This window comes from Equus caballus, chromosome 13 (genome assembly GCF_041296265.1).
Source record: "Equus caballus isolate H_3958 breed thoroughbred chromosome 13, TB-T2T, whole genome shotgun sequence".
Lineage (NCBI taxonomy): Eukaryota > Metazoa > Chordata > Mammalia > Perissodactyla > Equidae > Equus > Equus caballus.
Genome location: NC_091696.1, coordinates 35,289,143 through 35,315,563, shown reverse-complemented (window position 1 = coordinate 35,315,563; position 26,421 = coordinate 35,289,143). Strand labels below are relative to the sequence as shown.

The 26,421-nt window shown below is 43.6% G+C and overlaps 1 protein-coding gene across 3 annotated transcripts in view; it reads right to left on the bottom strand.

Annotated features, from left to right (window-relative positions):
* Positions 1 to 607: 607 nt before the first annotated feature.
* The window catches only part of USP31 (ubiquitin specific peptidase 31), a 73,515-nt gene continuing 47,701 nt past the window's right edge, over positions 608 to 26,421 (bottom strand). The window contains exons 9-16 of one of the 3 annotated variants that reach the window (XM_023616127.2): positions 26,053 to 26,147; positions 24,350 to 24,427; positions 23,627 to 23,756; positions 19,708 to 19,827; positions 17,127 to 17,352; positions 12,708 to 12,866; positions 10,961 to 11,113; positions 608 to 8,797 (exon numbers count right to left, since the gene is read on the bottom strand). In XM_023616127.2, coding sequence (XP_023471895.1) covers positions 7,227 to 8,797; positions 10,961 to 11,113; positions 12,708 to 12,866; positions 17,127 to 17,352; positions 19,708 to 19,827; positions 23,627 to 23,756; positions 24,350 to 24,427; positions 26,053 to 26,147 — 2,532 coding nt within the window. In that variant the 3' untranslated portion in view covers positions 608 to 7,226. The remainder of the gene's footprint in view (positions 8,798 to 10,960; positions 11,114 to 12,707; positions 12,867 to 17,126; positions 17,353 to 19,707; positions 19,828 to 23,626; positions 23,757 to 24,349; positions 24,428 to 26,052; positions 26,148 to 26,421) is intronic. The other 2 variants (XM_023616128.2, XM_070232112.1) reach the window with 2 other exon arrangements.

Here is a 26,421-nt window from a genome sequence, read left to right as displayed (position 1 = left end):
CTCATCTCATCCTGAATGAGCATTTCCACAGAGAGGCTAAGAACACGCCCGGGGGACTTCTACAATACGCTTGATAATGACAATCTTTAGTGCCCCCAAGTGGTCGTAAGTGATGTGATATCCTCAACAGGAGTCCTGTCCTGAAGGGTGGTAAAGACGGCTGGAAAATTTGATCAGAACAGGATGGTTAAACAAGAAGATATCAGGGGCAAGAGAGGGCCCAGAAAAGAATGGTTCCTTTTATGCCTTTCTTCCCATCATAAAGTTTGGCAGAAGGCGATCATATGAAATGCTGAAAATCCACTGGAATGGAGTCAGAATGCAAGCTCTTGTCCAGCACCACGGCCCCGGACAACTGCCTCCTGGAGAGAGTGAGAATCATCACCCCTGCTTGTGAAAATTCAATTAGCATGGATGTGACTTTCCTTTTAAAATTTTACAGAGTATCTGTATGAATCTTTCTGTAATTTGCTTTTTTCATTTAACACTGCGATTTTAAAGTGTTTCGTATAGACTGATGTAGTACAAATACAATTTCTGCTTAATTTCCAAGGTTAGTCAACACCAAAAAGATATAGGCGGGCAAGGGGAGACAGAGGAATATGGCTTGAAGAGGGCATCATGTAATAAATTTATTATATTTTGTTACATTTTCCACTATTCTCTTAATTCCAACTGTATACTGTATTACCAACTGCTGTTCCAGAAATAAAACGTTTTAAACATAAAAATATAAATTCTGCTTCTGAAAAGTGCATACACCTTGAATAAGAAAACATACACATAAATAACAGAAGTCAGTGACACATCCCATGCATTTGTTGTAAAATAATTTAAAATGTATGATACACTTCTCTTCCAGCCTGAAGGAAAGACATCCTGCCTTCCAAATTACTATACAACTAAAGAAGAAAATTACACAGAAATCCCTAGGAACAGGGAATGAACGATCCGAAAGCATTTTTGTGTACAGTGATAGGACATGCAGCTTTTCAGACAGCCATAGAAATTCCAGTGTAGAAACTCAAGAGTTCGCTCCAGAAATTATTTCTGTAATGGGGCTTGAATTCAGTTTTAACCAGTGGTGAGAGGCACAGTTGGTGAGCGAGCCCAGAGGGAACACTAAACGTGTATCTGACAGGCCGACAGAGGGAACTGGAGCTCCGGACTGCCCCTCCCTGCTGCCGCGACCCCATGCCGACCAGAATAGCACCTGGGAGATCTCTACTTCATCTTCACCACGACAGCGGCCCCCATGCTCTGGGCGGCCTTTCTAAAGAGGACTTCCAACTTGGATTTTGACTTACATCTTTCTTCCTTGAAATGTTGAAAACGTCAGGTAAATTGTATTGATTTTTTTTGTAGGCAGCATAATGCTCACCAGGATGAAAGCGCTGGTGAGGAGAGGCAGGGTAGTCTGAAGACGTTGCAGTGTGCTCAGCTCACCATAGATTAAAACTAAATTTCATCTGCTGCCACAGGTAACATATACCTGCCCAGTTTTTGGATGAGTATTATTTGATTTAAGTTACATGAAAAAACGCCAACGAAAGTTGCAAAAAAAGACGACTTCAAATAAAATACTTCACATTCATTTTTAAACTAAAAATAATTCCTGAAACTACATTCTGGAGAAGTAGAGAATGAGCTGAACAGGACATGTGGTGACAGCCTAGGGTTTGCTGTTATAATTACTACAAAGAGATAATCATTCTATCAAAATCAGGGACAGGTTTTCCAAGGCCAATGAAGGCTTTACTTCAGCATTTTCTAACTCAAAGTGACTTCCCTACCCCCCCCAGGGTGGCATCCAGGGGAAAGGCTCTGGGAAGGACGCACACCGCACAGGGCTCTCTGCTAGCTCTAGCAGATGAAAGACCAATTCCCACCGGACTGGCAAGTGCTGGCCACCCACAAAACGAATGCTCCCAAGTCAGGCCTCCACTCAGAGAGGCCCCCTCATTTCAACAGGAGGCTGAAACTAGTAGTTCTCAGTCTTTGTTTCTTTCCTCTTGGACGTAACAGAGGAATCTGAGTCACTCCTGAGTACTTCGTATGGCAGTGATTCTCGCCACAGATCTTGGCAAAGGGAGGTCAAATCACAGTGGTTCTCAGTTCTGACTGCAAATCAGAAACACCAGGAGCTTTAAAATATATGGCAATTCCTGGGACCTGCCCCTACGCTAATTAGATCAAAAGCTTCGGAGGAGGACCCAGGCATTTTCAAAAGTTCTCTAGACGATTCTAGTGAACGCCGGGTATCAGAAATCTCAGACAAGTCATTCAGAAGAGGCTTAACAGAATGTTGAGGAGAGTACGTGTGAGATTTGAAAAAGCTTCCCAGGCTGCTATGCACCTCCCTTCTCCCCAAATTGGGAAACACCAGTTTTAAATGAATGTGAGATGGATCTAGAACCTAATCCATAAATTCCACAAGCTTAGTCTTATTGTGACCAGCGGTTGGGAAGCTCCAAAGCTTTCCAAAACAGCTCTAAGTCTCTACAAAAGTGTTTTAAAATTGTTAGCACTATTAGAAGCCACATTCTCTCCTTGTGACCAGGATAGAACCCTGGAAGATATAAAAAACTAAAATCTATAGAAAATGGCAGGTTATTTTTAGAACAAAATACTTTAGCAGTCTCCAGCTAAATAAGGTATATAAACCAGTGTGTGTTCAACATACCCAATTCCACTCCTGCTTGCAAAATACTTTACACACGATCTTGCCAATGATCAAAGAAATTGGCCAAGAGAAACATGTGCAAAGCAAAACGAAAAATCACATTCGTGCTCTTCTATACTGATGCTTAAGCCACATTTAAAAAAATCACAAGTTCAAAAATAGAGCTCCATAATCTAAGAGTTGCCTTTTTTTTTTCAAACTTACATTTAGTGTCATCTCTATTCTTTATGAGTTGCTTGCATAGGTAGTAACAGCATGCTTTCTGGGTTAGATGGAGGCCACGCAAAACTGTTGGCATTACTTGGGGGAAAAAAAACGATTGGTCACGCCCAAAATGCAGCTGCAAAACACTCTGTGAGCTGACCACAAGGCAGTGTGAGACACTGTCCATTTAAATAAAAGCAAAGTATTTCCCCCAAAATATGTAGTTTGGTTTAGCAGTAACGTACCCTTTATGAAATTAAAGACAGTCTGCACGGTAACAGCTACTTTTTGTGTTTATGTTTATGACACAGGCACTGGTTTGTCAGCAAATTTTGCCCTTCTCAATTCCGAATAAAACGAGTTCAACGCACCTCAAAGAATATGTGTTTTATTGAAACTGTGCTTATGATTTGCATATTATCTCAAAAACCCAACCCAGAAACACTAATTGTCTTTGCATCCAATAATTATAATAACCTACACGGGACACAATAACTTTAGCTGTTCAGTAATTTGTCAGAATGAAACTTAAGGTGAGATGTCAATCTACTTTTAAAAACATGTTTATTTGAAATAAACGAGCTTTGTTCACAGCTCTTCTCTGCTCCAATTTTCCTAACGGCTGCCACTACTGTTTCCTTTACATACTGTTCCTACTTTTTTTCATGATAGCTATTTTACAGGGATGACAGTTTTTCTCTCCACTCTCCAAAAAACCCCCACTTCCAACTCATACAAACGTGGATGACCAAATTCTAATGAAAAGTGACTTCGTAACGGATTTTCAACCCCTAAGTAGTAGAGACAGCTCAGTCTGAAAAAGTGGATGTAAGAGTAAAATGCTCCAGAAGAAGGGCACTTTTGGTTTCCAGAACAGAACAGACTTGCTCAAGAGGGGCCACAAGCCTAAGCTGATTCACCAGAATCCATGTGATCTTTTTGTTCGGGAGGATTGTCCCTCCATTTAGGACATCACTGGCATCCCCTGGTTCATAGGCTGAGCTCCCAGGACTCCTGAGCCCCAGCAAATTCCTGAAGCTTTCAGCTTGCCTTTACGAGTAAAGCAGGGCCTCAACAAATGTTGGCAAAATGAACGAATGAATGATGAAAGAATGGTTACAAAAGAGTTCAGGGCAGCCTCACAGATAATACAATATTTTACCATACCACAAATACTCCCAACATCCGTTTCTATTGGTCCAGCGCAGTATTACTTAACTTCAGTTAAGCTGCTTTTAGGATGAGAAGATACAAAAAGGGTGGGAGATGGTCTTGAGATGACATGAGTTTAACAGTTTCTTTGTGCTTCCACATTATACAGGGGATTACAAAAACAAAGGTTAGGGCTGTCTTAAGGAATGATATAGCCTTAGTGCACTGGATGTTTACAGGAAAAGAAATCAAGAGTAAAAAGTTTTTTTAAAAGCAAACAAACATGCTGCACTACTGTTGGGGGTTATTTTGTGCCTACCAGGAAATGTCTGCTCTAATCGGGCCCCCCTGGTCGTCAAGCAGAAACCCAGGCCTACCATCCTGAGCAGGCGATTCTTAACCCCAAACACATATATGCTCATTGTGCCAAAGAGCAGTGGGAAAATAAAAAGAAACACCACGTCCCAAACCCTCTCAAAGAGCTGAGCTGAACCAAGTCACAATTTTCCATAAGATACTTCACACCTCAAGGACCACTTCCACATTTTGGGGCAAGTTCTCCTTTTCTGTGGCTTAAAGGTTGTACCTCGTAGCTAGGGATGAAATTCTCATTGTTCATCAGGCAGGGAAATATAATAGCCTAAAGATGTCTAAACGATGCCATAATACTTTCTGATTTTTTTTCCATTTAAATCTGAAATAAGGACTAAACTCCATAGACATACAGTTTATAGGTATTAAAATTTTATTTCTAGATCCCATGGAAAATTAAAGGAGTTTGTAGTTTGTTTTTTTTTTTAAGACACTAGTTATAATGGAAAATCCATTCCTGGAGGACTCAAGAATAAAAATATTTACCATTGTGAAAATTAAACTAGTTTCTATTAATGCTTAACTGATTACAGCCCCCCCCCAAAAGTTATTAAAACCCTTTGTGCAGTCAAACTATTTAATTCTAAAACTGTTTCAGAGCTTCAGGTAGGAGATTTCAAATGAGATTTACCTACTAAAGAAAGATGAGAGGCTCAAATCAGACATTCGATTCCTGATATTGACAACCCCATATTTGGTGTATCTTTTTCAGGAAATAAAAACGATACAGGAAAACTAGCAGTGGTTAAACAGCGATCTGGCTGTCAACGTGCTGTCGGAAGCAGTAACAATATCGAAGGCAGCCAGTTGTCGGTAGTCACACTACAGCAGAGGAGGGCAACGCTGCTTTGGGAAACCAGAGGTCTGTCCAGCAGAAGGAGGACAGTAGAGAAGTGGTGAGTCCAGGACTGAGTGCAATGGGCAACAGGCTCATGTTAAATGAATTTCATGGAGCACTAGAGTAACTTTCACAAGGCTGTACATGTGTCTTAAATATTGCAAGGGTCTAAAATTCCAGCTACCCTCAACAAAAATGGCCTCCAGACTTGCAAGTTACCTGCTAATGCTCAAATTAGCAGCAAAATAAAGTTAAGGGACCTACTGGAAACATTTCCCAAGAGGTATTCATGGAAAAAAAAGAAAAAAAAAACAAACAAAAAAAGGCAGTGCAGAATTCATAGCTATGCGTGTACATGTGTTCTAGTTACTTCACACACAGCAATACTGAAAAAGAAGACTATAAATGGATCTGTGCACCAAGAGTTCAGGAAGAAGTTGAGGAATATGATTTTTTAAAAAGTTAACATTTAATAGCATATAAACTTAGCATGCTATATTTCATGGCAAAGTGACAAATGCTATTCAAAGAGAGTCAGGACCATGACTCTCCTCACATTTTAAAAAAAAATAGAAAAAGGGGGGAAAAAAGCTAAAAATTCCCGGGATACCCCCAAAAACCTTGAAAAATTATGCATCTTGCTTATCTGTAAGATTTTTGTGAGGTTCCCTTTTTTCTAAACAAGAAATGCAATTTGCACTGACAATGCCAGATGGAACATGCTCCAATCCTGCTTGTGAGTTCTGGGTAAGAGATTAAATCTTAAGCACAAAGAAGAAATAAATGAGTTACTGAAAAGCAGTCACAACTAAGACCGACAGGCAGGATCAGAGGCGTACATGTAATACTTCGTCACACATCGCTTCAACATACCATCACTGACTTTTGGCATTAGGCAACTTCTTTCCTCTCCAAGTTTCAAGATGAGGAAACATGGGCATGCACACATGGGACAGCATGGAGCTTTCAACTTCTAACATAGGAAAAAGCAACACCAGAGGAGGAAAATGGTACAGATTCATGCATCCAGTTTAGAATCCATTTTTTTCCAGGAATCTTTCAAAGGTGTTAACTGCTCTATTACATTTCAAACTCCCAATGGCCTTAGCTACCAAATTGAGAAGGAAAAAAAATTTAACTACCAGTGACTGACTTTCTGGCCATCCAATTTTCCATCTCTTAGGACACAGCCCAAGAGGCAAGAGAGCTTATGGTACACACATCTTTGCAGATATTAAGGTAGTGAAAGACTTCATTTTTACCTCTAAAAACTTCTATCTATGGCAGGAGAAATGACAGTCACCCATAGGCCACCTTCCTCTCTAATCCTGTTACTGACGCGCATCCATCCTAGACTAGCTGAGTATATACCTGAGAAACATTAGTGTTAAAATATTGCCCTTTACAAAGACTGGTAGATGGGGCCAAAGTGCAGAAAGCAACAGTTTTCTCTCAGTTTGTTTCGCTGTTAGTGTCACAGTTTTTAGAGCTCCTGGTGCCACATGACTATCCGTAGTGAGGACAAATCCTGCTCAGATGAAACCCAAGTCAAACAATTCATCCTTCCACAGAGCACACTAATGATAGCTTAACTGGTTCACAGGTTCCAAAACCCTAGTGTCCAACAAAAGTCATTAGAGTCCTCTAGAAAGAAATATGTACAATTGCTAAAGGGACCATCCAGGGTATCGTCTACAATTATTCCAGTTAGCTTGGTATCAATGCTTTGCCTATGGCTGTTATTTGGTTCAATGGTAGAATAAGGCGACGCTTTTAACAATTTGCAATTGAATTCTCCTCTCTCTCTCACACACACACACACACACACACACACACACGCACAGACGCCCAGATATACACACATCAGGCACGTGACCCAAAAAGTACAAAACAAAAGCATAGAGGGCTTTGGTGGGAGGGACAGGGTTCTAAATAAATAAACATCTTTACAGATAAAACACTTGGGTTGCAGAAATATCACTGAGGTTTTTGAGAAGGCCGTGCAGAGGTTTGCATGCTAGAAGATAACTTTTTTGAAGACTTCTCAGCAGACTGCCTGCCTCCAGGAGACGAGGGCACTCCAGAATCTAGCTGGGAAGACTTGGACTTGCGAGCGGACAGCAGGGAATGTTTAGCAGAAGCAGGGTCCTTGGAGACAAGCTGCTCTTTTCCAACTGCGTTTGCACTCGGCTGCTGGGAACCTGGAGCCTGGTAGCCTTTCTCTGCCTTGTCATCCATGGCATTCTTACAGGCCGACTTGACAGAGCTCCCGCTGGCCTTCTTGGAGAGCAAGGTTGTCTTGCCAAGATCAGTCGACCGCCGAGTTTCCTTCTGTCTCAAGGCTGACTTGAAGAAGGACAGCCCCTTGTCCTCCGACTTGCTGTCCCTCTTCAGACCGGCCTTCATGCTCGTGTTGGGGGAGCGCAGGCTGGCCATGGAAGAGCTCCTGACATGTTTCCCGTCCCCTCGGCCCTCCCCCACCCTGGCCTGGCTCACCCTTGGGGAGTTGGGTTTGGAGCTGGAGGCTATGCTGGCTCTGTCGGAAGCCAGGCTTTGTCTGGAGCCCTCTCTACTTAAGCTCCTGTCTGAAGTCCTGCCCTTCCCAGGAGGGAAGGGGCCCCTTGAGGCAGGGCCTGAGGCTTTTTTGGCAGACGTGGAGGAAACAGTGCACGTGAGAGCAGGGGCCGACTTCTGCTTCTGGGGTGAAGGAGATGACGCGGAGTCCTGGCATTTGGGGGAAGACTCTTTTTTGGGCTGGGCGGGGACAGGGGAGGAATGGCGTCCACTGGCCCTGGAAGAGGAGTCTGCTTTGCTTCGGGAGCGGGAGGGCTTTACAGAAACTTTCACAGGAACAGGAGAAGAAGGGGACGTACTTGAAAGCGATGATTCCTGGCTTGCCAACACTGGTCTCCCCTTCCGCACACCTCTATCTGGCTCAGAAGCGCCTTTGGAGCTGGGGGATCTCTTGGTTGTGCTCTCTGGTTTCTTCGTGAGGGAGCCTGGGTGGCTGGGGGGTTTCACCTCTTTGACTGGAGAGCTGTCTACAGAATCACTCTGATCCACATAAGCAATCTGGTTATTGTTATCAAAAGGATCAGAGATGGGGGGCACACGATCCCCTTGTGCTGAGTTTTTGCTCTGTGCATCTACAACACTGGAGTTCAATTTGCGGGTGTCTGATTCGTCCTTGAACACACTTTCCATGACAGCCAGAGGGGCCCGACCCACAGCCTTGTGCTCACGTCGACTGTGACTATCGCTTGGCTCCTGGTAACTGCTGGAAAGGTTCCTCAAGCTACCAAAGCAAGAGATGGAGACCTTGTCGTCCACTGCCTCCCCGATCTTCTCCAAGGTGGAGGCGGAGGTGTGAATCGGAGAGTCCCCTGAGAATCGGGAAGGAGAATTGGAGCGCATCTGCAGCTTAGCAGACAGGGACCAAGAAGGTCGAATGCAATTTTCAGTGACGGCCAAGGGGCTGGTGACAGAAGATCTGGACGACAAGCTCTGACGCTGGACACTTCTCACGAACGGTCGAGTTGAGAAACCTCCTGAATACAGCAAAGAGAATTTTGTTAAGCTAAATGACAAAACTTGCCCGTAACATCTAAAGATGGAAGGAACATGGAAGGCAGGCAAAACTCGTGGTATGAGAGAAGCATGGCGTTCAGAGCCAGCACGTCTGGGGTTAAAGTGTGGCCATATGACTTGTACTGTCCTGAGCCCAGTTCGCTTATCTATAAGACAGGGACATTCTAACCTAGGGGTTGCCACACTCTCTCTTTACCTTCTTACTCTACGTCAGGGGTCAGCAGACTTTTCCTGTAAAGGCCCAGATGGTAAATATTTTAGACTTGTGGGCTAGCTACCTAACTCTGTCACTGTAGCACCAACACAGCCACAGGGGACACAGAAACACATGGGTGTGACTGGGTTCCAGTAAAACTTGATTCACAAACAAAGGCAGGGGCCATGTTTGGCCTGTGGGGTGCAGTGTGCTGACCCCTGTCCTGACTCACACGGCTACTCTGAGAATTAACTAAAATCTTGAAAGTCTTATGCCCAGCAAGGCACCTGGCATTCACAGATGCTGAATAAAGGTGAACTACTGACCCACCTTCTTCCTCTTACTAAGGACATCCAGGGCTCACCGCAGTGAAGTCCTGCCCGTGATTACAGAGACATTAGAGGCAGTGCTAACACCAGAACCACAACCGCTTGTCCCGCACTCAGTGCCACATGGAGGTTGGCCTGCAATCGCTGATTATCCAAGTGGACTAGTGGGAAGAACTAAAGAGACTTCGAAACAATGTACCCCTATGCAGAGTGACTTAAAACTTTCAAAGACAATATTCATAATTGCGATAATATACTCCCACCCTGAGTGACTTAAAACTTTCACAGAAAATATTGATAATTACAATATACTCCTATTTTGAATCACTTAAAACTTCCAAAGAAAATATTTTAAATTAAATTCTATACATACTTGACACCAAAGCTGTGGTATTTATACAACTGTGTCTGGATGAGATCGTACGAGATAAGCACTGTTCTCTGGGCACCGCCCAGCATCACTGTACGACGAGGATGCTTAAGAGGATATTGATTTCACCAACTGCACTGTTTAAAAATAGATTGGGGGCAAACAATGTCTAGGCTTATTGTTAAAACAGCAGTAAATTCTAAGTTTAAAGGCTGTGCTGCAAATAACCTCTACCTAAACAAGCAAAGATGCACTGCTCAGTTTTTCATAAAATGTGAGGAGCTTAGCAATTATGGCCTAATACTCTTATTTTACAAAGAGAAAAGCAAGAAGCTAGAAGAAGTGGCAGAGCCAGAGCTACGACACAGACCTCTTAGTCTGGCATCCTTCTTCCAACCTCCTGCTTTTTTCCTCCATTTCATGTTCTCAGAATTACCCATCACCACTAGAAGCAGATTACAGCGATCGAAATGCTGGCCACAGAATGAGATTTGTTGGAAGATGAGTCATCGTTCTCATTATAGAAACTGAGCTCATTCTCTCCTCCCAGCTCTCGGTGCTTTGGCTGCCTGATCCTTCCCACACCACCTGGGGGCCCCGTTAGAACTAAGGGCCGAGAGGCCATTACTCAAGCAGTAAGTTGAAGGTAAAAAAAAAATTTTTTTAAAAGAGGTCAATTTTTATCAGATTTTCAAAGTTTTCATATTACGACTATCTTCAGAATCCCTGAGAATTACTTTTATGCAGAGGCGACAGTTTTTGTCCTAGATGCTGTACTTAAAAGAATATGCCACAAATTCCTCTAAAGGTGAGCAGCTGAGAGTCAGGGAGCCTCCATACCAGGCCCAGCACAGCGACTCTTCACCAGGTGGCCCTGGGCTAATCACAACCTCACGGAGTCCCCTTACAGCTATTTTGAGGATCTTAAAAAGCACTTTGAAAAGAAACGTATACACTACTATACAGTTAGCTCCAGCCTGCACACTAGACCTTAAGAGTGGAAAATAATAAAGTGGAAGGAAAAGTCCTAGGGCGCGAGGAAAAGCAAATGCCCCCGTTTTATCAAATGTTACTTAGGATCATAACCCACAGCTATGGAGCCCCACTCTCTGAAACCCCTTTTACGTTCTCCTACAATCTTCTTGGGACTTGTTCCTAAACATGAGGGACTCTCTGCTGTGTCCATGAGTTGCCATTTTGGAAATCTGTGACCAAAACCCACACCTACCATCGTCTTCACTCCTTTCCCCGGTCATTTCCACGGACTCAGACAGCGAGGCCAGGGAGGTGCGTCTGGAAGAAGCTGCAGAGGTCACGCTGGCTTGCTTGCTCCCTGGGAGCCGGCTCACCCAGTGTTCACACAAGGAAGAGCTTGTGGAGCCTGCGGAAAAGGAAGCTGCCGTTGAGGTCAGGCCAGAATCCCAGGGCTGGCCTGCACTGCACACACTCACAGGAAGGCGCTGCCGCCTGAGCTGGCGGGCGGCTGGTGTCCTCACCACCAGGACAGCATGAACTCCCAGACTCCACACTGTGTCTGCTCAAATAACCCCCGTTAAGATGCAAAACTTAATACGGAGGGCAGGTTCCCGCACACATTTGCAGTAATAAAATACAAGCACAAGGATGGACACTTGATAAAGCAAAGTCCAAGTCTTCAGTGCTGGCAACAGAATGGAATATAGTCCATCATTCATTTATTCATTCATTCTATAAAAATGTAGTAAGCACCTACATGCCAGGCACTGTTCTAAGCACTCACAGTAATATTTCTGACACAGAGAAAGAAAATAAAGAGAGGGGTAGTGTGTTGTTATTTCCTTAGCCTCACTGTTTTGTGGCATTTTAAAATCATTTTCACAATATTAACACACACACACGCACACACAGGGCTGTATGTCAGTCTGTCCTGTCTGTTCCAAGGATGCCCGTACGTATAATTAGAGCAACAGAAGCTGCTCTTGAAATTAAGAACAGGACTCAAGTAGACCTCAAGAGGGTGTAATTTCTGAGCCTCTCTCAGACTCGGGAAAGCACTGTGGGAGAGCATTAGAGTACTGGGTTCCCGCTTGCTGTTACCAGAGTGAGCGCTACAGACAGACAGGGGTACTGGGTGGGGGTCTGACTTCAGCAGGGGGTCACTCTGCTTCAGTGATGCTTCCCTTTAGTGGCTTCAAACTTAGCCCTTGAGAGCTTCAAGGGGAGCAGGGATTAATATTCCCTACCCTGAGCACACCTGACCACGCCCCAGTCCTCTGTCATATTCTTTTAACCTCCGCATTAAGAAGCATGCGCCCCCTTGTTTGGATTGTGTGTGGATCCATCCATCTTGGGTGTAGGTATGGGTTCCTGCATTTATTAAACACAACAGACTAGATCCCATCAGGCTAAACCCAATCTATCTAATATTATTATAGCCTTCAACGCTTCCCCTAACAGAAGAGGCCACTCTTTCTGGAAAAAAGAACTATTTCTAATGGTGCTTTACCCTTTAGAAAAGGCTGTAATGTACATTTTCCTCATCTGACGAGTACACCACCCCATGAGGTAGGCACTGTTATGATACCCATATCACAGATGATAAATACGTGGCTCAGATGGGAGGTGCTCCAAGATAGCCCAACCAGAATGTGGCAAAGCCAAGTCTCCATTCCAGTTCCAGATCCCTTGTTCCCTCCTCTCTTAGAGGAGCATGCCCTGCTGCTTTTAGCTCATTCATTCATTCACTTATTCCACAAGGAAATATCCTGAGCTTACTTTGAGCCAGGCTCTACTCCACCTCCATGTGAACTCTGCTGCCCACACACTCCACTCCATTTCCTTGATTGCAATCATCTTGGTTTCCAGATTAAATGCAAATGTAAGAACTAATCTGACCAAACTGACAGAGTCATGAGACTTTCTGGAGAAGTTCTCTGCACCATTAATTATAATCTTCTGCTCTGGAAAAAACTGCCCAAGAAGAGAGCCAGCCTTACCTGCCACTGAGCTGTTGGCCGACCACGACGGTATAGCCGTCCGCCTCTGGTAGAAGAGGATGTAGGCCGTCTGCGTGCAGACCTCCTCTTCTGACAGCGGCTGCACATCGCTGTCGTCGAAGCAGTACCAGAGGCCGTCCACGGAGTTCTTACAGTGCGCTGCCAAAAGAGCCCCCCGTCAGCACAAGGATGGCTGCGCGAGCCGCTCCACTCCACCCACACACCCCACTTCTCTGGCTCGTATAATTAATTCAAGAACTTTGTAAGACTGTATGTAGTAACACAGAAAGAAGTAAGAATTCCAAATCCCATATCACACTCAGGCAAAATGTTTCAAGAAATTCCAAACTAGTCCAAATAGATGAAATTCTATTTAATCTTAGAAAACACAATATCCTTATTTAGTTAAACCAGTGGGTCTCAGCCAGGATGATTTTGCCCTCCAGGGGATATCTGGTAATGAATGGAGACATTTCTGATTATCACAAATGGGGGGATGATGCTACTGGCATCTAGCGGGTAGAGACCAGGGATGCTGCTGAACATCCTACCAAGCACAGGACAGCCTCACAATGCAGAATTATCCAGTAAGAATGTTAACAGTGCCAGAGTTGAGATATCCTGATTTAAGTATGTCATAACATTTTAGTGTTTGTTAAAAGAGATAGAAAATAAGAGAACTAGAAATAATATCAGTAACAGCAGCAGCTAATGTTTGTTTACTACTTATCATGTGCCCAGTATCTCATTTAGTCCTATGAGACTTGTTCTATCATTATTCCCATTTTACAGAGGCTCAAAAACATGAACCAGCTTGCCCAAGGTCACACAGCTGGTGAAGGCCAGGGCACAGCTCATTTCAGATTATCTAGACTCTGAGCATGCACTTACCCCTACCCTACCCTGCCTCCCCCAGGGGTGGCACCAATGATGCCCCATGGAAGTCCCCTGGCAAACTGAGAACATTTGAGTTCATCAATGCACGTGGCCTTCTCTCTAGGCCAAGTTCTGAGCCTGAGATAGAAATAAAGAGCATCCAAGTACCAGCAAGAACAGACAACTTAGTGTTCATGAAGCCACATCATCCTATAAGGATATATCACAGGGCATGATAAGCTTGATCTAGAAAGGTACATGCTTATCCTACTTTCTAAAATACCCATTTACTGGGCTGAGAATAAATGAGCACTAGAATATTTAGCTGAATGCTAGAAGAGACTCACCATGGCCCCAGGGGCAGGGCACATAAGGTCCTGAGAGGCACCACGAGTGACCCCTTCAATAGGCCCCAAGCACTTCTGCAAGTATGGAACCCTAAGAGAGGAAAGGGAGCCAGGAAAGGAAGGACCATACCAGACAGGTCCCGAATAAGAAGAGCAGAATACGAGCCTACGATTGTAGGGAGGAAAGTCATGTGCAGCTATGGCCTCCCTAGAACTAGAAAGGGAGAGAAACGGAGATACAAGCAGCAAATGGAGCTAGTACAACAGCGACTGTTTGGTCAATGGTGGCGAGTCAGGCTTGACGGATCGCTGACCCAGCTGGTGAGGTGGCTGCTATTTCTGGAGGGAGAGTGGGAGCAGAAGTGTAAGGGGCAACATGCCAGGCCCCGTGAGGCAGGCATGACCCCTTCTGGCTCACTAACGTGGTCGCCAAGTTAGAGTAAGGTTCCTCGCCTGGGGTCGCGGAGCTAGGAAGGTGTGTGCAGCTTCTAACCCAAGCTTCTCTCCCCAACTTGTCCTGCCTCCAAGGTAGTTGTGGGTTTTCAGAGATTTTCCAGTCTATTCTACATAAAGAGCAACGTGATAGTTAAAACCTAGCACTGTCCTATTTTTCTCAACAATTTCTTGCCAGAAACTACACAACACGCCAGTGCATATTTTCCTGAGAAACAGCGTTATACATGGAAGATGCATTCTTTACCCAGGCTGAAGGTGGAAGAACACCAACCAGGGACTCCAGCCAGCAAAGGCATTACTACACCAGCTAATGAGTGAAATTAAATTACTTCTAAATCTCTCACTTCTAAGAGTCCATGAGTATATAACTCTATGACTCAGTCTCAAAGAACACAGATATGACTAGTAATGCCACAAAAGCAAAGATCCAGCTAGACACACAACATTTATTATACAAGTGGCCCCCAAAAAATATAAATATAAAATATGCAAGACACAAAATATACTATTATCAGAATTTAAATTTGCTTTAAATGAAAAGACAAGGTGAAATACATTTAAACATTTAATTAATATTAACTTTGTCTTCTATGGACTGAGAGGATCTTTTGAGCTTCTCTATCTCCTCTTCCTCCTTGACAGTGCTTCCTAGGGCAAGCAGAGGCAATCCACACTGCTCCACTATGAGACACAAAGTTGGGATCATTCCTCTCACAAACAATTGTTGCTGGCAGCATCTACATATTGCAGAACTTGAACTGGAAGGGTTTCAAAAATAAAAGATTATCGTATCCAGTGACGCTCTGCATCCCCCACCTCCCGTGGGGAGAGGTTAGAGGGTGTGCTGGGCTGACGCGGGGTTGGGGGCTTGACGGGCTCCTTTACCTTGGTGGTGGAGGTCTCGGGGCTAACTGCGAGGGAAGAGCCTCAGAGACTGAAATACCAACTGGAAGAGCCCACCCTCCTCCACCTCCCCCGATCTTTACGAATCACTAGCACCCTGGAGTCTTGTTGCAGAAACCACTGAATTAATGAAGGAAAAAAGTCCCTGAGAAGCATACATGCCAAATATGCTGAGCATGAAGAATGCAGAAACCCGAGTCCTGGCCTCCCATACAGACAGCTAAATTAACAGTGATTCCCTCACATCAACTCCACATACTCGGGTGTCCAAGTAAGAACCCCCAAATCTACCTGCCTCCCCCACGTCCCGGTATGCCCTTAACTCAATAATTCTATTTCTGAAACTCGATCTCACTGAAACACAGAACTAAAATACAGAAGATACAAATATGCACAGAGATGTTCATTAGCACTATATGCAAAGTTAAAAACCAGAAACAATACATGTATTCAACAATGGGGAACGGTTATATAAAGTCAGAGTTCTATCAACAGAATATTCTGTGGTCATTAAAAACAGTGTTTATGAAAATCAAGCATCTCCCACATTAGCCCCTAAGGTCCTCACTGCAGGCAGCAGGCTGCTCCTCCTGTCCCTCCAGGAAGAGAGTGCTCTGACCACTGTCTCCTCTGGCCCCCTACTCTACCACTGTTCACACTTCCACACAGAACCTATTACACGTCACTCCTCCTTCATTTCATTTGTACCCACATCCCCCTCCTTGATTACACTCTTGGAAGGTAGAGGTTGGGACCTGTTCGTTTCCAATGTGCCTCTCATATGGTACAACCCAGTGTAAGCTATAGAGGAGGTGCTCTGGAAATGTTCACCTAAGCCCAACATGCCAGTATAATCACAAGTGTAAAATAATGGCAAAAACCTACGGAGAAACACTGGAAGGAAACACCAGACATCAAAATGTTACCTACATACAATGAGATATTATTCAGCCTTAAAAAAGGAAATTCTGACATAACGTGGGTGAATCTTAAAGACATTATGCCAAGTGAAATAAGCCAGTCACAAAAGGACACATTCTATATGATTCCATTTATCGGCAGTATCTAGAGTAGTCAAATTCATAGAGACATAAAGAATGGTGGCTGCCAGGGGATAGGGGGAGGGGGCAATGGGAGTTATTGTTTAATGGATATGAAGTATCAATTTGAGAAGATAAAAAAAGTTTTAGAGCTGGATAGTGGTGACGGTTGCACAAAGATGTAAACGTGCTTAATGATGCTTAACTGTATACTTAAAAATGGTTATAATGGTAAATTTTGCTACGTATACTTTACCACAATTTTTCAAAATGTTGCCAGTGGTTATTTTTGAGGGATAAACCCAGGGATGACAGCACTGTTCTTTCCAACTCTCTCTAGTCAATGAGCACTGCTGCTTTTACAAATGAAAAAGTAAATTCAACCTTAAAAGCAAAAGAAACACTCTTCCAAGTCGCTTTAAAGATACTATAAAAGTGGTTCACAATCACTTCAAACAAGGGAGAAGCTAGAACCTCGAGGAAGTGGATCGAAACGTTAACTAAGAAGTGCAGGAGAGAGAAACACAAGTCTGCAGCGACCCAGACGACGCTCTCTCTCTGCACACACCATTGCCCGATCAGGTCAGACAACCACCGGATGGTCCCACTCAGGATAAGGGGAAGAATTCCGTTTCTCTGTTCTTGGACGGAGATCCAGAGGATGAAAACTGCCCTCATAGTTGGCATTCCGCCTACTGGAAGAGAAAGTGAGGTTCTAAAGCAAAGTGATCCTGTCACAAGCAAAACACATCTGAAGGAATGGTCAGCACAGACACCCAGCCTCTCGCACTGCAGACCTGTGTAGTGCCCCCCTTGCATGGTGCCATGATGATTGCACACAGCATACAGGTCATAGATGTAGTCCTCAGGATCCCTCCCGAGTCCATAGGGACGTCTCCACGGAGACCAATGGGATGGCAAACTCCAGCTGCTCTGGCTCCTCTTAACCACATGAGGTGTCATGTCCAGGCCAGTCAAGGGGAACTTGACCATGTTCTGAAGTTTCATACGCCTGTCTCCTTCCTGTTGCAAGAAGAAAGAAGAAAAACAAGTTCTGATGATATTTTCACGCAAGCAGATGGTAGATCAGTTTAGCATGGAATGCAGACTCTATCAGCTGAAGTGGGTTAGAATTACCTATCTGATGTTTCCCAAGACACATACAAAATAAGGAAACAGACTAACAGTTTTAACTATCTGGAGGAACAGGTTTTAACGTCACCAAAAATGGAATCAACAAGGATCTACATATAAGGGGTAACGAGCCTCTCTGGGTCTTCATTTCCTTATCTGATGAAGAGTTTTTAGGTTTTTGACTCACAAAATGACAATTTCAGGTGATTCATCCTGACACTTGTCACAGAGGCATGCGTGGCAAGCAACAGAGTAATAAGACACGTGAAGGGCAAAGCACAGAGCTGGCCTAGAACAGCCATTCAGTAAGCAGTGCCTCTTTCCTCCCCAGCTCCTCCAGCAAGGACATTAAGTTAACAGTGACTTAGCTTAATCTATTCATTTAGCTGACAATCTTGGGTAATCTGTATTTTTCATTAAGCCCACTGGGAAATCCTTTGAAATCCAATCATCAGTTGAATAGATATTTACTGACTGTTTCCTGCGTCTATGGAGCTTTAAAAAAATTAACTGGGCATGGATAATGCCCACTCCAAGGAGCTATGATCTACTAAGAGAAGAAAAATTTTCACGAGAGAGGTAGGGTGGGCCCTGGATGGTCAGGAAGGTCAGGCTAAAGAACTGGATCCTGTTCCGTAGTCAAGAGGGAAGCAGCCAGGCTTTGAGGGAGGAGGTGATGTAGTCAGAGTTGTGAGTGGAGAGCCGCATGCGTGTGCACAACACATGGAAGAAAGGAAAGAGTACTGTAGGTTAAGAGACCAATCAGAACACACTGCAAACGCAACCAGCTGGAAAGTATGACAAGTCTGAACTGGCAGGTCACAGCAAGAACGGGGAGAAAGAGACACAAACAGAAGTCAATGAACGGAGAGGCACAACCAAGCTGAAGAGGTGACTGCCTAGATGAGAGTGACAAGAAAGAAGAGTCAAAGATGACACTGCAGTTTGAGTCTGGGGTGCTGGAACGGTGACGATATGCCTTCAAAAGAAACAGAAAGCAAAGGGAAAATGTGTGTGTGGAAGGAGACAGGGAAGGCTGGGGTCTAAACCCTCAACCAGCCATCCACCTGTGGATCCCAGTGGAAATATGCAGTTGGGACACTCAAAGCAAATGCCCATTCTTGACTACTACAGGAGCTGGACCCCAAACCTGTGTGTGAAAGCCCCAGCCCTGGAGACCATATGCGTGCCACCTCTGACACCTTCACGTCATCAGCAAGTCCTAAGCATCTCTCAAATCTATTCAGGTCTCTCCACCTCCACTGCCACAACTCTATTCCAAGCCAGGAGCATCCCTCCCACATGGATGACCACAATGGCCTCCTTCAGATCTCCCTGTCTTCATTCTTGTGGCCTCTAAGTCTCACACAGCAGGCTGAACGGTCTCTTCAAAACACAAATTTGGTCATCCTGCTTCTTTGCTTAAAACCCTCATCAGAATCCCACCCTGCCGACAAGGTCTGCTTGGATGACCAGCCCCTGCCCACCTCTTCTACCTCCCCTCACTCCTTTCTCCCACCCTCTGGAGCTCCAGCCAAGTGGGCCTACGTGCAGCCTCCTGTACATGCTTTGCACCCACTGCTCCCTCTGCCACTACGCATGTGCAGCCCTGCTTCCTCCTCGCCTGGTAAAAGCCTACTCTTAATCCTTCAGATACAAACCCTGCGAAAGCCGGGCCTCAGAGACTCATGTAACATTTACCTCCCATGCACCTCTCTTACAATGGGGCTGCCCAGGATAGCCCTATCTTTAGGGAATAGACAGGCTTTTTGGAAAAACTGACTCACAAAGCCATACAACTCAAAGCAGATCTTCTTTGTATATATTTATGACTCATCTCCCCAACTACACAACAGCTCCTTGGGAGCAGGTCGACAGCTGTTATTACTTTAGGTAGAGATAGAATTCTACGCACTCACAGAAAGGAGCTCTACTTTTTTTTTAATCCCAAAGTACACTTACCTAAGCACAACATTTACAAACCTAAAGCAAACCCTCAAGAACAAGTAAAATATCTGCAGTATGAACTAAAATGTTTAGGATTTAGAGTCACAGGAGCCCAAATGTTGCTTTGGGAAAGAACAAAACATGACCCCAAACACAGGGGCAGAGAGATGTGTTTCTAACAACACAGACAAACCACTGGATCAGGCAGGGACACCAAAGAACCCCACACAGCCCACCAGCAGGGGGCATAAGAAACTTGGTCACAGCCTTTTTGCCTATGACAGAGGATTTCCTTACCTGTCGAAATCTCTTTAGATGTATAATAAGCACATCAGGCAGGGTCCAGAGGCTTAACGTAATGCTCCCCTGCTGCAGCTGCTTACAGTGTGGGCAACGCCAGGCGTCATCCGGGGCAAGCTGAAAACAAGGAGCACGACTTCCGTTAAGTGCCACTTTAGGCAAGACTTTCTTACAGGAGACAGCTGGACGCACTTCCTGGCCAGGGCACAGTCAACTCAGATTCTCTCTGGAAACTACATATGATGGAGTCAATGGAAAACACAATCAAAAGTGGCACCTGGGCAGAGTTGGCACCCAGATGTTTGCTGAATAGGTTACCTCTCAAAAAGGAATGACTAAATAGGTAAATATTTACAAAGAGGATGTTAAATGCACAGAAGCACCTCACACTCAGCATACTCCCAAACTAACTCACTGCCTTTCCATCAATATAGTTCCCCTTTCTCTTCCTTCTGTATGTCCCACCCCAGCAAATACCACTACCACCCACCACAAGCAGAACACAGGTAGTTATCCCAAACCCTCAAACTCTGTCCTCTTCCTCCTGCTCCACATCCATCCAAAGTAATACTCTCTGCCATTTCTGATACCTGTTTCCTCCTCTCCAATCCCACTAACACTGCCTTAATTTAGTCCTCGCTCATTCTCTTACCTGGACTTCTTCAAGTGTCTTAACTGTTCTCTCTCCCCCAAGCACTGAACTGCCCCAACACTCCTCCCCCTCCTGCTGTCAACAAGACCTTTCTAAATGTCAATCTCAGGCCTCAAATCCACGCATGTCATCTCTGTAGGGAAGGGTTTCAGGATGGGCACACATTTTAGAGGTACCAATAGGCATGTCTGGTGAGAGATTTTAAAAAGCCACTCTGGAGTTTAGAAGATGCATTAGATCTGAAACCATCAACCTGATGAGGTAAAGGAAGCATTGGGAATGGATGGCAATGTCCACCATGATGGAAGAGAAAGAAAGAAGCCAAGAATAGAATCTTGGGGAATGCCTGTTTCTAAGGGAAATACAAAAGTTGAGAAACCACGAGAACCTGAGGGTGCATAGGCAGAAAAACAGGCACATCAGAAGCATTCCCTTTTATGCATACTAAGAAAACAGAGTGGCGAGAACAGGATGGTTATCAGCACCACATCCTATGCAGAGGTTAAAAGCAGACTGAGCAGAGGCCATGAGGAAACGAGGAAACGAGGGGCCACTGAGAACTTCAGAGAGCAGTGTCAGAAATGCAAGTCAGAGAGACGACACAAGGTTTGGAAAGGAAGGAGAGAGGACGGGAAAAGAGCTGAAACCACTAACGGTGAAGTTAGGCAGAAAAGAGGAAGAGAAACACTGGCGAGGTAATTTAAAAGGGAAGCAGAATGGAAGAATTTTCTTTCAAGACAGGGGGACCCAGTCATGTTTGTAGGAAAGGTGGGAGGGACAGAAGTTTGGGTGGATGAAAGTGAATCAGAAAGTTAGACTGAAGGGACCTAAACTGTCATCTCCTAAGTCCACATCTGTGTGACATAATAGTCTACAAACGTGGCCATCCAGCCCAGTGCTTCTGGTAAAGGAGCAGGCTGTTATTTATTTTCAATTTCCAATACATTACAAACACACACTTTTCTAAGATGCAATAAGAATGTCATGACAATGTCTGACAGCTATGATGGTTTCTAAAACACTTCTCTGATTTTTGTACTTATCTTGTTGTAAACTGTTACAAAGAGCTCCCAGACCCACAGACCACACTTTGAGCATCGCTGGTCTAGCTAACTCTGCCTAGCAAATGAAGGGGAGCTATCTCAGGAGGCAGCTACTCCATTTTCATAGTCTGTAACCAAGTCCTTCTTCATATTAAGACAAAATCTCTCCCTGTAATTTCCAATCTTTAAGTTCTGCTTTTTAGAAAAAATTAAGCCCAATCTCTCATCCACAGACAGTCCTTCAGGCGCCTGCAAGTAACTATCGGATCCCCACTGAAGGCCTCCTTTGTCACAGTACATGCAGTGAGTCCTGATTTCCAGATGCACCGTTCCTTATCCACTCTCTCTGCCTGTGCCCCAGTTTGTCAGTCTCCTAACAGCGAACATTTAAGTACTGAAAAGAGCAGCACTATCATCATCTGAGCGCTGGACAGGACTCCTAAGGTAGCATGACAGTGGCTGACACCCACACAACACTGCTGGTCAATACTGAGCTCGCAGACAACTAGACCCTCAAGTTATTGCCACACGGCCTACTGCGAAGTCTCCCCTTCTCCCCTTCTATGTTTGTACTGTTATTTTTGGACCCAGTGACTGACCCTCCCAAGTAACACTCATTCATTCATTCATTCCAGTCTAAATTTATTAGATGTTTTCTATGTGCCAGGCACTGCTAGAACCATGCCAAGTGCCTTCCCACCCCAGGGCCTTTGCTTCCTTTATTTACTTGTTTATCCCCACTAGACTGTAAAGAGCCTGAGGGCAGAAACGGCAGCTGTCTTGTTCCCTTCTCTATCTGCAGTACCCAGCACGTAGTATGTGCTCGATAAACATCTACGGAACGAGTGAGTCCCTACTAAAACGCATCATCCCCCTAGATCAGTGGGATGTTTTATAGAATACGAATGCTGCCATCTATTAGATCTGCTCACTTTTAGCCTTTGTGACATTTTCAAACATCTGCCAAATCAATTTTTAAAAAGTGAAATAGGATAAGGTGCTACACAGAGGATGTAATCAACCAGTTTCAAAGCCAACTATTTTATATAAGCCCCAAACTGAAAAAAGATGTCTTATGAAAAATTATTAAAGGAACTAGCTATGAACAGCTCAGGGCTAATGTTCCTCAAAAAAATATAAAAAAATAAAAATTAAAAAATTAAAAATTAAAAAAAAAAGTGAGCAGTAACAATTGGTGGTTAAAATTATGGTCCTAAACATCAACTCAAGATTGGATAGGGGCCAGCCCCGTGGCCGAGTGGTTAAGTTCGCAAGCTCCTCTGCGCCGGCCCAGGGTTTCGCTGGTTTGGATCCTGGGTGGAGACATGGCACCACTCATCAGGCCACACTGAGGCAGCGTCCCACATGCCACAATTAGAAGGACCCACAAGTAAAATGTACAACTACGTACTGGGGGGACTTGAGGAGAAAAAGCAGGAAAAAAAAAAAAGAAGATTGGTAACAGTTGTTAGCTCAGGTGCCAATCTTTAAAAAAAAAAATTGGATAAACTCCATGTGGTCTAGTCAAGGTTTCTCAAAGTGTATCAATTGGGAGAGTTTTAAAGCCTAAGCCTGGGCCCCATCCACAGAGACATTTATCCATCTATCCGTCCATCATTTCAGTCAAATATTTACTGAGTCCCTACTACCTGCAAAGCACTGTGCTAAGTGGTCCAGAGCATGCTGTCCAGTAGAACTTTCTGTCTATATCTGCACTGTCCAACACGAGAGCCACTAACCACGTGTGTCTATTGAGCACTCAAAATGTGAATAACAAAACTAAGGAACTGGATTTTTAACTTTAATTAAGTTTAAATTTTAAATAGCTCCTACCACCTATGTCCCTAGCACCAAAAAAGTTGAGACTCACTGGTCTAGTTACTAAGGAAAATAATTTTAAATCTCTAAATTGAAACATAATATAAATTTATCAAAATTTATCAAAAATTTATCAATTTATCCAAAAAGGAAAAAAAGAATTAACTAGAAAGGTTCATTTCTAGAGCATTTCAGTTAATCAAGGTTTTCTGGAAACTTACACTACTTTTTGTTAAAGCCCTAAAAGGAATAATAATAAGATGTCCATTATGTGTATAGAACTGTATGTAAATGAAAAAATCCCGGAGAACTTTTTGGAGCATAATTTGTTCCTTCATTGTCATCTTGCCATGCCCCCCTCCCTACCACCCTCCCCACCCAAGAAATGCTGCCCAGTCCTTACCCGTTCCTCTTTGGTGTAGAGTTGGAAACACTGGGATAAAGTGCAAGTTTGAGGCTGATGATGACGCTCCCTTTGCAGACGGACACTTTCTGCATCAGGAATATACTCATCTTCAGTATTTACAAACAAGCTATAATTAGGGGGGTAAAAAAAGCATTGTTATCAGAGACCATCTTGCAAAACGGACACAAAAATAAAATCGCAACTTCACAATGTAACCATAAATTCATAAAAAAAGAGTGTATAAGAAAGCAAAAGCGGTAAGCCAACTTTTCTATGTTCCTAAATGTGCATGAAAAGTTCTCAATCTATAAAGTCATTTTCAAGAAATAACCTGCAGCTGGTTTTTCTGGGATTGGCCATCAACTGTGCTGATTAATTCATATACTATTGTCCTTTGTCTCTAGGGGCATTTGACAGAACTTACTAGAGTTAATGGGCCTGTAATAAAAATCAAAGTAACTGGACCTATACAGTAGTTAATGAATATACAGCTTCTGTCTCATTAGCAGCAAACAAATGTTCTAAGGTTTGGGAGCCAGACAACACAATGTATAGGAAAGAAAGAATAAACTGCTTACATAAAGGATTAGCACTACACTTGGATACTTAGCTAAAGAAAACAGAGATTTGTGTTTCAGCTAATTTGAAAGATCAAAGGTATACCACTAAAATGATCATTAAAACAATGACTCTATAAACACTAAGTAAAAAAATACTCACAAATCTTTTGTCTCCTTGTCCCATTCTACCACTAATTTCACATGAGCAGTGCCACCTGGTCCACAAGATTTTAATGCCCTATAGGATGGGGAGGGGAGGGGAAGGAAGTCACACATTGTTTTCTAAATAAACGGATTTTACTTAAATATGATTATGTCATATCTGAAATTGGAAATCACAATGTGATTACTGAAAATCTTCATCATCATTCTCCATCAGAAAATGGTTCTAGCAAGGCCATTATAATGTCATATTTAATAACTAGGTTACAATTGGACTGAAAAATCCTTAAACTAAAATGTCCACATAGAAACAGAGATTGGAAGAAATCCAGTATCATGTTATAAGGCTGCCCACAATCACTCCTAGATGTTCTTTATGACCTTTCCAACTTTTTGTCCCATTTCTCACCACCCCAAACAGAGACAGGACAACGGTCCCTCTGGGAACAAAGCCTGCTCCTGCCCCTCTCCACCTCCCCCCATATACATGCCTAGTCCTCGGACTATGCCCATGCCAATCTAAGCAACGTGCTCCCTGCAAGGCACCATGCAAGTTCCACCTCCTTCCTTCCTAAAGCCCCCCAGTTCCTTGGCTCACTGCCATCTCCTGAGAAACTCTTGCAGCACTAATAGTCAACGTTACCAAAATGCAGACACTACAATATTTGCTGAAAATATCGTTACAATAAAAACAATAATGGTTTTATACTTATGTATCCATATATGTGCAGTGAATATATATACATATATATACACACACACATACATCTCTTTTTTTTTTTTTGAGGAAGATTAGCCCTGAGCTAACATCTGCTGCCAATCCTCCTCTTTTTGCTGAGGAAGACTGGCCCTGAGCTAACATCCGTGCCCATTTTCCTCTATTTTATATGTGGGACGCTTGCCACTGCATGGCTTGACAAGCGTTGCCATGTCCGCACCTGGGATCCGAACTGGTGAACCCCGGGCCGCTGAAGCAGAACGTGCAAACTTAACTGCTGCGCCACCAGGCCAGCCCCCACATATCTCTCTTTTTTTTATCAATAGAGTAGAGTGTTTTCATGTAACAGAAACATGTAGAAAGCACGGAGGTGGCAGAGTAGAGTAACTAAATCTACCAGAGGGCAGGGAAGGAAGGACAGTGCAAAGAAAGACTCAAAGGAAAGGAATTTATCAACAGAGGAAACCACACATGCAAAGACACACATAACCCAGCATCACACGTGCAAATCGTCCTCAGGACTCTGATATTGCTGAAGGTTTAAGATGCTGGGGAGAAGAAGAGCGAGGCCTGACAAAAGGGAAGTAATCAGAGTTCAAACTGGAGAACCTCACACACTGTGGAACATAGGCTTTTTCTTTTAGGACACAAGTTACCATTTAAGGATTTCAAGGAGCAAGTGGTATAAATAGAATTCTACTTTAGAAAACTTCAATCTTGGTGACTATGAAAGTGTAATTCATCTGTAGTCCTGGGACACATATGAATTTACTTTCTTAACATGAGTCCTCCAGGCTTATCTGATTTCAAAAAAGATCATTGAACTTATCATACTCAAATAGGAATCAAAAAGTAAAATAAGTACTGAATTTCTAAATGCGCCTGAGGAACCTACCACATTTATGTGGAAATTATACCAGACATCACTAGATATTATACATGAGTATGTATGAAATTCCACAAGGTGATTTTTTTTTTTTTACCTTTCTACCGTTGGGTGGCACAGGGGCTGCTCCTCTTGGGGCAGTAAGTATGTTATTCCCACAACACTGACCACACGCAAACTGAATGGACACACCTGTGTCAAACAGTAAAGGAGAATTAGACTGAATTTCTCTTCAAGGGCATCTGTTTCACAGTGGCATTTCCAAAACACATTAGAGGGACAGCAAACTGTTTTGCAAAATTCTGTTAGGTTGTGGAGCCACTCTAATGTACTTCAAATATGATTTACCCAAATGCAATTTACATACCAAATATGTTATGCAGCACAAGTAATATGTTACCGCAGCTGGACACTAACTTAATGTAAGTCTTCCATGGATACCTTAATATAGGAATCATAATTTTGA